The 11,223-nt window shown below is 39.1% G+C and overlaps 1 protein-coding gene across 1 annotated transcript in view; it reads right to left on the reverse strand.

Annotated features, from left to right (window-relative positions):
• The window catches only part of SPAG16 (sperm associated antigen 16), a 411,223-nt gene that overhangs the window by 333,684 nt on the left and 66,316 nt on the right, over window positions 1–11,223 (reverse strand). The window contains exons 9-10 of the mRNA XM_015831061.1: window positions 8,375–8,523; window positions 6,784–6,914 (exon numbers count right to left, since the gene is read on the reverse strand). Coding sequence (XP_015686547.1) covers window positions 6,784–6,914; window positions 8,375–8,523 — 280 coding nt within the window. The remainder of the gene's footprint in view (window positions 1–6,783; window positions 6,915–8,374; window positions 8,524–11,223) is intronic.

Consider the following 11,223-nt stretch of genomic DNA (forward strand, 5'->3'; position numbering starts at 1 on the left):
TACCTCCCAGAGCAGTTATATGGCTCTGGTGATTACACTCCAGTGGATGCACAAATTGTTTTGCCTATAGCTACTCTTCAAATATCCTCTGAATGTGCTTACAAAGCTTTTGGAAAAGTTCCTATAACTGGGAAACCATCTCAAGCATTTTCAAATATTCGTCAAAAGGCAAATGAACCATATGCAGATTTTATTAACCATCTGCAAGATGCCTTGAAACGACAAATTGATAATCCTGATGCCCAAGCTGAACTGCTTATAAAATTGGCTAAAGAAAATGCCACCACTGAATGTAAACGTGCCATCATTGGATTGGGAGCTCAACCAGATTTGGCAGAAATGATTAAAGCATGTCAGGATATAGGGACTGCTTCTTTTCAAACTAATCTCTTAGCTGCAGCTCTTACAAGAGCTCAGAAACCTCAGGGAAAATGTTATAACTGTGGTAAAATTGGACACTTTAAACAGGAACGCAGAAATCCTGGGGGAGGAATGTATGCCTCCCGACCATTTAAAAATATTGCTGGGAGGCGTCCAAAAACAAAATGTCCTAAGTGTAATAAGGGATTTCATTGGGCTAATGAATGCCAATCAGGAAACTTCAAAGCGGGCCGGTCTCTGGCCCCGGTCCAAACAGAGACCCTTCAGTAATTCCATCAACAATTAATAATACCCCTCTGCCACTAGGGGGAGTGCTGGGATAGATTTAATTATCCAACAAGAAGTGTGTTTCAAATTTCCAGGAGAAGTACAAGTAGTTCCTTCACAACTTTCTGGACCTCTCCCTTCTGGATATGTTGGATTAATTTTGCCTCGATCCAGCATGGGAAAAAAGGGAATTTTTGTAATACCTGGAGTAATTGATTCTGACTATACAGGTGTCATCTTTATTCAATTATGGACTAACATGCCACAGACTTTGCCAAGCAATACTAGTCCTGCACAATTACTCCATTTGCCCTATTTTGTCCCTGCAGGGGGTCGTGATAGGGATCGAGGGGACGGCGGGTTTGGTTCCACGAATCCCGTTGTAATTGCATTAACCACCCCAATCACCACCCAGCGACCCCGTCAGACAGTCTTTTTTCAGGGTAAGCCTTTTGAGGGCATAATTGATACAGGGGCTGATGTTTCAGTAATTTTAGCTAAAGATTGGCCTGCATCTTGGCCCACTGACCCATGCCCTAGTGTTTGGGGTGTAGGAGGGTGACAAGGTGCATGACAAAATACACAATTTCTTTCTGCAAGTCTTCCCAATTCTACTGTAACTGTTCAACTTCGTCCTTTCATTCTTGACATTCATGTCAACTTATGGGGACGAGACTTGCTTAGTAAATGGGGGGCTACCGTCACCTTCGATGAATGTTTGCCTTACCCTTAACTTGGTTAACTACTACACCTGTTTGGGTGGAACAATGGCCTCTTCCTCTGTACAAATTACAGGCCTTAAAAACTCTTGTTCAAGAACAATTACAAGCCAAACACATTGCCCCTTCCACTAGTCCATGGAACACTCCAGTTTTTGTTATCAAAAAGAAAAGTGGCAAATGGAGATTCCTACACGATCTCTGTGCTGTGAATGCATATATTCAGCCTATGGGAGCTCTGCAATGTGGCATCCCCAATCCGAATTTAATTCCACAGGATCATCAATTGATGATCATAGATCACATGTTTGTTAGATCCGTGTCCCTCCTGGCTGGTACTGGCAGCTCGGGAGGGTACACGAGCCTGGCTCCAGGGAATTACTAGCGCTTCTTTGCAGGAGGGTGTCTTTCCTGCGGCCCTCAAGGAGGCCGTTGTGAGGCCCCTCCTCAAGAAGCCTTCCCTTGACCCAGATGAGTTGGCCAATTATCGCCCGGTCTCCNTAAGACCTTATTTTTGCTTACCTACAGGTCTGTTAAGCCCCTTATTTGAGTTACTCACCCAGGGCAAATCCCCTGCAGATGTAATCTCCATTCCTTCGGCAGTGCAAGGTGTTATTAAACAAATTAATTCAATTATAAGAACTAAATTTGTTGACCGTATTCCTGTTCTTAATTCTCCGCTAACCTTATTAATCTTCCCTACTGAGTCCTTTCTGCTATAAAGAACAATCAAGTTTATTGTATTGAGTGGCTCTACTTACAAGGCCGTTTGCGGGCTCTTCAACGCACTGGCACAGACTTGGTGGACATTTATATCCCTCTTGCTAAATCTAATTTTGAATTCGCATTTCAGACATGTCAAGCTTTACAAATTGCTTTGATAGACTATGTAGGGAAGATTTCCTATCATTTACCTAAAGACCCTCGCTTTACATTCTTAATGACTTCCTCTCTTCGCATTTCCTCTATGCTTTCAAATCAGCCTTTGTCTGATGCTATTACTGTATTTTCTGATGGCGGCAAGACTAGAGGAGCAATCACATATCGAGATAAATCAACAGCGAAATGGCACACTCTTTACACAGCTGTGTAACCCACACCGCAACGATCGGAACTTGCAGCTGCTATTCTTGCTTTTCACACTTTTGTTCAAAAACCATTTAATCTCATTTCCGACTCTCACTATGTCTGTCAACTTATTGTTAATTTACCTGGTGCTTATGTAACACCCAGACTAGATGCTAATTTATTATCTTTGTTTTTAACTTTGAGGCATTTATTACAGGATCGTACTCATCCATATTTTGTTTCACACATTCAAAGTCATTCCTCTTTACCTGGACCTCTCTCTGAAGGTAATGCTCAAGCGGACGCTGCTGTTCACATCTTACCCACGTTGTTTTCTGATCCCTTTTATAGTCACTCTTTTTTCCATCAAAATGCTAGTGTCCTAGCACAATCCTGCCATATTCCTCTAAGCCAAGCGAAACAAATCATTTCCGCTTGTCATCAATGTGCAGGTCTATCCCCTATAGGAGACACAGGTGTTAACCCACGTGGTTTAGAAGCCAATCAATTATGGCAAATGGATGTTACTCACGTTCCATCTCTAGCACCTTGGAAATATCTCCACGTTTCAATTGACACTTTTTTCGGTGCCATTTGGGCAACCCTCCAACGGGGAGAAACCTCTAATCACGTCATTTCCCATCTTATGGCTGCTATTACGGCTTTGGGAAAACCGGCTGTTATAAAAACAGATAATGGCCCAGCTTACATTTCCACTACTTCCTACAGTTTTGCACTACATGGAATATTCTTCTTTGTCATGGCCTTCCCTATAATTATACTGGCCAAGCTATTGTGGAACGAGCCAATCATTCAATTAAAGAATGTTTACTTAAACAATTAAAAAAGGAGGGATCAAGGGTACCTAATTTGGCATGGATAACTCGTCAAGTCAATAAAGTCCTAATAACTTTAAATCAGCTAAATATTTCTTTTCAAAACACTACTGCCTACCAGCGTCACTTTCAGCAGAAAACTGTGCTCCCTAATCCATTGGTATATTATCAGCAATTGCCTGATAAAACCTGGTTAGGTCCAGTTCCCTTACTAACATGGGGACGAGGCTATGCGGCTGTGCTTGCTCCTACAGGCCCTCTCTGGATTCCAGCCCAGTGTGTGCGGCCAGCCAAAGATGTTGTGGCATCAAGTCCAGAACCCAATACTGGAAATGAAGCAGGTGACTCTTCAGACAGCACAACGTCCCTTTTGCTCTCGCCATCGCAGTCAGCCAACAACCTGGGGCGATGTGAAGAACCTAACATCCAAAGCACAGGAGGTTCTGCGGCAACAGGGAAAAGAACCTACACCAGATAATTTATGCACTGCCATATTTGCGGTTTTGACTGCAAATTCCTTAGTCATTCTTTGCCTCTCTTTCCTTCTTAATTGCTGTGTGGGGGCTCAAGCTCTCCCACCTCATCCTCTAGAATCACGGATGAAGTATAATATTTGGGTGCAATTAGCTAATGTCACACAAGTGACAGACTTTTGTATTTCTGAATCATATGACATGGAAAATCTACTCTCTACCTGTCTTATACCTGTGTGTGTCCCAGCTTCAGTTTTAAAAAATTATACTGGTTTAAGCAATTTTCCATACTAAGCTAAGGCCCACTAACTACTCCAGCTTAGGATAATGTCCTCACTAATAAAATAAAGAAGAGTGAGATGTGGGGGAAAATGCATGTGCAGCAAACTGCCGTGGTTTCCCCCCCACAAACCTCATAATTCTATAACCTTTTGATACCCTTTGTCCCAATGAAGCAGCCAGAAGGTCATCCCCTTTTGACTTAATGCCTCACTTACCAAAACAGATAATATGCTTAAGTTCCTTCCTATCTCTTCCTGTCTTTGTTAGCTCTTTCTCTTTTTGATCCACCTGTATTTGTTCTTACCTGGCTTTGATCATGTAATGTGTTACTAGGAATGGTCTAATGAAAAAACTTGATGTCAGCATCTAATGGTTAAACTTGTGAATGTAAAATGTCAGCATTTAATGGTAAAGCCTATGTATGTAAAAAGTATATAAAAACCAATAAACACACAGACTCTCAAGCTGTCTCAAGCTGTGACAAGCAGCTTTGCAGCAGCTTCAAATCTCTGCTCAAGATATGCCTGAGTCTTTTTCTTAGCGTCTTACATGTAACTTTTCCGTAATCTGCTGAAGAAATTACTAAATTAGAAAATGAGATGATGAGGTTGAAGATTTGTTCTCCGAGCTTATGGGTTGGCTTTTTTGTGTGTTGTGGTTTGGGTGCTGTGTGTCAGAATAAGTTTTTTGGATAGCAGTTATACAGAAAGACGTTAATGGAGGTTAAGAGAGTGGTGATGTTGAAAGACCATAAAAAAAACACAGCACCCAAACCCCAACACATCACACAGCCAACTACCATGCCAAAACTAACCCTGGCACTCTATAAGCAATTCCATCAACAGACACATTGACCTACAACCAGTCTACGAACCTCTCAGAATCCAAATCAACCACAGTCAACCAGAGACAGCACCAACCCTCAACCAATCCACGCAAGCCTCACCCAACCAGAACTTCATTTGATCCTCACCTGATGTAACCTCCCCATCACAAGATCCATGATAAAACTCTTGATACACCTACTTCTGACCCATCACAAGACTCATTACAAGACACACTGACCACATGAAGTCTTTATAAACAGAAGAACACTGACACTGACATCCCCTAAACTCTGCTGAAGATGTTACCTAGCCTGGTAACAAATGTTCGGAAAGCAACCCACAAGCTCGGAGAACAAACCTTCACTCTCATCCTACACCCAAGCTATAAATATTCGCCACTATTGCAAAACGAGACGCTGTTAATGTGGAATGGTTAACTCTTGACAAATCTGTAGTGATTTCCAATAATTTCATTGTTTTCAAGATGCCTCACATTGGTCACTTTGATAGTACTGAAGGCCAATGCATAACTTGCAGTAGATGTACCATTATTGTTTTCCTGCTTGAAAATGGTAGCTGAACTGTAATGGTAATTTTACCATATCCCATAAGAGAGCCAAAGGATTTTTTAAATAGGATATTGGGGGTGTTAACAACACAAAATAAAAAAGAAAATTATACTCTACAAAATGCATTTGAAAGTTTGTCTACAAAAATTAATGTTTATTTGAGTAATTTTGTTTATACGTCAATAATCACAATTTTCTGGAAGAAGAAAAGTAAGCTTGAAAGTTACTGCATTATGCAAATTTGGTAACATGTTTTGGGCCCAACCATGATAAAATTGATGAAGAGGGCATTACACTAAATTCTGTGATGACTAGAAACAAAAATTCAGAAGAAACAGCTTCAGATGAAGTTGTATGTCCTGAGGTAGAAAGAGTGAACAACAAATGAGTTTATTTATTAGGTTTATTTGTCCACTTCACAGAAAGAGACTATGGAAGACTTATATTTTGTAGGAGTATAAGTTAAGAAACAAGAAAATAAAATACAATAAATATCTAGAATACTAAAGACAGCAACAGTAACCTAAGAACAGAAATAACAAAAACAACTAAATTACTGAGACCAGTCAAAGACTGATCAGAACAACTGCTACAGGATCTAGCTACTATCTGTTTTGATAGCTAATGCAGTCAACTGTCCTTTTTCCCTGGGATTCCTTAATGGCAGGTAGCCATTCCTTTCATTTTACTGTTCTGTGACCAACCAAAAAAGTTGTGAAAAGCTGACATAATAAAATGATAATATATTGTAAGCCTTTTCTTTTAAATTCACATTTATATTATTTACAAAATTTCCATCCTGCCTTTTATTCAGCAATTCCAGGCAACACGCACAATGCTCCCTGGCAAGCACTTAATTATTTATTCTTTCCTTCAAGTACAAATGATTTCGATGACATTAAGAAAGAAATTGTGAGTCAGTAGACAAAGAAAGTTAGAAAACTCTACTAAACATGCTCTTAATCTGAACTGTAGAAAACTGCTGTGATAAGGTAAGTCATTTATAGAGGAATGATAAAGTATCAAATATTGTCATAACTGAGAGATAGACAACTGCTTTCCATTTTAAAGAATATAAAATCTTTTGCAAAAGAGGCAAAAGGGCTCATATTTCCAAGACTTATGTTCCAACATTCACCCTCTATATTCTCAACTGCAAGGAAAAATACAGCTTTACTGTTTAAATTGATTTCAGATAGGATAATTTCTTCAAGGTTACTTTGCCTAATGTAACATTCACATAAAAATCATGTATGTAAATCATTGTATTGACATCGTTAGATAACCAATAATAAACAAATATTTATTTATAATGCTAAACAATAAAATGAAATCATTAACAAATATGTAAGAACTCCTACCAGGTCACTGCCAAATCATGTACTTTCAATGTGTTGCTCAGTCTATATATTCCAGACTTCAATGGCCGCACACATTTTTTTGCACAAGCAAGGTATGGATTTACTTGGATACCTTCAGGAAATTCTGAATCCTTAAATCAAAATAAAGAAAGAAACATTAAAATTAACTAATGATATTCATTCAATTTTAAAACATATTTATTCATAGGCTTATTAAAAGTGCTTTCCATTGTTGTTTGGTTTGTTGATTGTCTCTACTCAATGGAGTCTTAGAATGGAATGACATATACATTTTGTGAATTACATTAATATTCAATTTTCCATTCAGTGTGATAATGAAAATTGTTTCTATCTATTATGTAAACAAAGAGGGCTGAAATATTTCTTACATCCTGGGAAGCAAGATAATATCTGTAAGGAACTCAGGCATACATAGTGTTCCCTCCTCCTATTTCTCTTCACAACAACAATCCTGAGAGGGAGACTGGGCTGACAGCGAATGATGGGCCCAAAGTCATCCAGTGAGCTTCCAAGGCTGAGGAAAGGTTAGACCTTGGGCTTCTCTATTCCTAATTAAATAACTTAACCACTATACTACACATAAAGTTGAAAGGAATCTTGGAGATTGGGAAGTGAAGATGGATAAGCAGGTCGGGATTCATCATCATCATCATTTCATCACCCCTCCTATGAAATTGCATGAAATGGTTGCTTAATTTCATTTAATGGCATGACTGCTATTGAGTCCATTCAGTGGGATCTGAGCACCCCATAGACCATTGAATACGGAATTATTAAAATATGCACACTATCTGAAATTGTGTTACAAACTAGTGTGCCTAATGTTGAGCTGAATCACATCCAATAATAAAAAAAGATATTTTCCTGCTGGATACAATCCATTGTAATGAGCAAAATAGAGTCCTCTGTTTAGGTTTGATCCATGTCCTTCCTGGCTTCTTTGGGCACTAGGAGGAATATGATCAGGGAAACTATTATGTTTTGTTAAGTTTTATGGTGCTTAAAGATGTAGTTGTGCATCCTCTCTTGACCCAACAATTTTTTTTTAATAAATATTGCCTGGATTACATATATACCTGAACTCTGATGGAACGGAGTGCACCCCTCTTGGTCCTGTGTCTAAAGGTAGTTAATTCTATTGGTATAATATTTGCTGAATATCTATACTACTTCTTTAGTAATTCCACTCCTATTTGTGTGGGCAGTTCCAGTCAGTAGTTGCAGCCTAAACGGCTCATTCCAATTCCAGGACTGTAATTCTACTATTGTAAATGTCACTAGTTCAAATTCTAAATCTATTACTGGAATATCACTACCATCACCACTCCTGATATATCTGGCTCCAATTGTTTAAAAGAGCTCTGAAAACCTCCTCATTTCTTAGGCTTTAAGTTATAGTGGGTGAGTAGATCCTGTGTGTTTGATTGTATTTTAATGGTTACTTTTTATGGTGTTTGATGGTTTTTTGTTTGGTTTAATTGTATTGGATTGGATTTATTATGTCTTATCCGGACTCATTGGATAGCCTTATAAACTTCTAAAATAAATATACAAATAAGAACATTCATACCGCTGGATATTTCTTGCTCATCTGTTTTGCTGGATCTTTGGCTGAATCATGTGCCTTAACATCAGAATGCACTTTCTGTTCCTTGGCTTCTCTAAGTGCTCTTTGGGACGGTCCCTCTAATCCAGCCTCTCTATCACACCAATGACCCACTATAAAGCACAAACAATTTATCACAGAGGAGTATAGAAATTTAATAGAAAGAACATTATTTCAATTATTTAAGAACTTTTTATATTGCCCATTTAGACATAACATTCCCAGAATGGTAAACCACAATAGAAATTGTAATTTCTTTTCCATCAAATTATAGAAAATCTGAGTTGTATTGAGATCTAAGTAAGTATTATAAATCCAATTATTCAGAACATAATCCAATCTTGATTTTAGTACCAAACTAGAAAAAATAAGATTGTTTGTTTGTTCATTCGTCAATTTTATGTAGCTCTCCATCTCACAATCAAGTGACTCTGGGGTCATAAAATAAAGCTAAAGAACAGATAATTAATAAATAGTAAAGCAATATTCATGATTAAAAACTATAAAAGGAAAGCTAAAAAAGAAGAAATATTAGGCAAGGAGGTATTAATAATAGTGAAACCACCTCAAAATATATTATGGGTAGGTGCATACAACATGGCAATATCTACACAGATGTATTACAGAATATAATTCATGGGTTCACGATTTGGCATCCATGCAAATAAAGCATATTATGTACAGGCAATATGCCAATGTATGACTGAATTCCCATAACATAAAATAAACATAAAGGTTTCCCCTGTCCAGTTGTGTCCGACTCTAGGGGGCAGTGCTCATCTTCGTTTCTTAGCCAGGGAAGCCAGCATTGTCCGAAGACACTTCTATGGTCATGTGGCCAGCATGACTATAGACCAGAGCACATGGAATGCTGTTACCTTTCCAATGAAGTGGTACCTGTTTATCTGCTTGCATTTGCATGCTTTCAAACTGCTAAGTTGGCAGGAGCTGCGGCAAGTAAAGGGAGCTCTCCCCACTGCACAATGCTCAGGTCTTAAACTCAGGCTGTCAGCTTTCCAGCTGATAAGCTCAGCATCTTTATCTGCTGAGCCATCAGGCCCCCATTCTCATAACATAATGGACTACAGATTTTCTAGCCTAGTGTTAGAATAGCTAGTGCATTGGACAAACATCCCCCAATTCTTCTGTGCTTAGTCCCCTATGTGATGAAAGGGGCACATTATGTCTCCTTTCAGCTCTGTTGTCCTAGAGTAACAGCAGAAGGTAAGAATGGAATCAAATAATTTCTCTGAATGACAACAAGTGACAACAAGCCACCAAATGCCCCAGGTGGTATCCCTCAGAAGATAAATGACTAAATTAACAAAAATCTAGCAGGTAAACAAATTCTCCCATTAATTTTATAGTTATGATAGGAAGACAGACTCAAGATTCAGAAGGATCTTGATAAACATGCACATTGGCCCTATTCAACAAGATACAGTTCAGACTTCCGGTGGCTTGGCGGCTGCCGAAGGGGGTTGTTTTGACAGCCTCCCGTCCAGGACTGCGTAAGAATCGCCGAAACAGCGAGTATCAGCTGTTTGGCGATTTGAAACTTCTCTCCGGGCAAAGGAGAGAAGGAGAGCCGACTCGTGAGTAGGAGTCGAGTTCCCTAGCCTCCCTGGGTGCTCCCAGCGAGGCGAAGGTGAGAACTCCTCCGGAGCTCAGAGCTTCTCCGCAGATCGGGACGTCTTCGCTATCAGCAAAGCCAGACGCCATCTCCACCTCTGATGTTTTTTCTGAAGTTAACTGTGAGTACTTTTAACAGACGGAGCCAACTAGGAAATCTGGACTTTTTATAAGGAACTTAAAACTTTGACTCAGAGATTAAAGTACTCTTCTCAAATGACTGAAAATTGAAAGTTACTTTCTGAAGAAAAAGAAATGGCTGCGGCTTGCCGCTTCTTTGTTCTAAAGAGACACTTTTACTTTCCTTCCGGTTGTGGATTGCTACATTGTTAAAACTGTAAAAAATCTTCAAAAATTAAGGAAAAATCTCCAAAAATTAAGGAAAAATTAAAGGAAAATCTGTTTGATTTTTAACTGTTTTGGACTGTATATCAAGACTCTTTTTAAACTTAAGAATGGCCTCTAAACGAGGTGTAGCCCCTGCAGCACCTAAGTCAGCTGTTTCCTCTCCAGCTGTACAGACTACGCAACAGAGAGCTAAAACTCCTCCACCCTCCTCACCACCTTATATTACTTTAAAGGATCTGCAGGATTCTTTGATGCAGATGCAGATGCAGATGTCTAAACAAATTGTACAACAGGTGAGAATGGAGACAGAAGAGCTGCTTGCCAAAAAGAATGATGAATTGTGTGAGAATATGTCCCAAATCTTTCAGGGCTTTGCTTTTCATATGGATCGTATAGAGAACCGTGTGGAGGAAGTGGGAGAAAAAATGGAAGGGGTGGAGGAGAGAATGGAGAAAGTAGAAGAAACTATAGAGATTGCTCAAAATGACATTGTAATGGCACAATTCAGAGAGATGGAATACGCAATAAGAATCAGAGGCCTTCAGGAGAACGTACAGGAGAAACTGAGAGAAGAGGTAATAGCTGCCCTAGCGTTGGTCTTAGACTGCGACCCTGAAATTATCTATGGAGAGAGTGAAAAAATATTTAGAGTCAATTCATGGGTCGCACGTCAGAGAAAACAGCCCAGGGATGTTGTTGTTTATTTTTCTAGAAAAGCACATCGAAATGAAATTATACAGGCCTTTTACCAGCAGAGGTTTCAGATTGCTGCTCAGGATATTATACTTTTGAAAGAAATACCTTCAAAGATTTTAAAGAAAAGAAAGGAGTTT

Source organism: Protobothrops mucrosquamatus, unplaced genomic scaffold, assembly GCF_001527695.2.
Source record: "Protobothrops mucrosquamatus isolate PMUCROS unplaced genomic scaffold, P.Mucros_1.0 scaffold_253, whole genome shotgun sequence".
NCBI lineage: Eukaryota > Metazoa > Chordata > Lepidosauria > Squamata > Viperidae > Protobothrops > Protobothrops mucrosquamatus.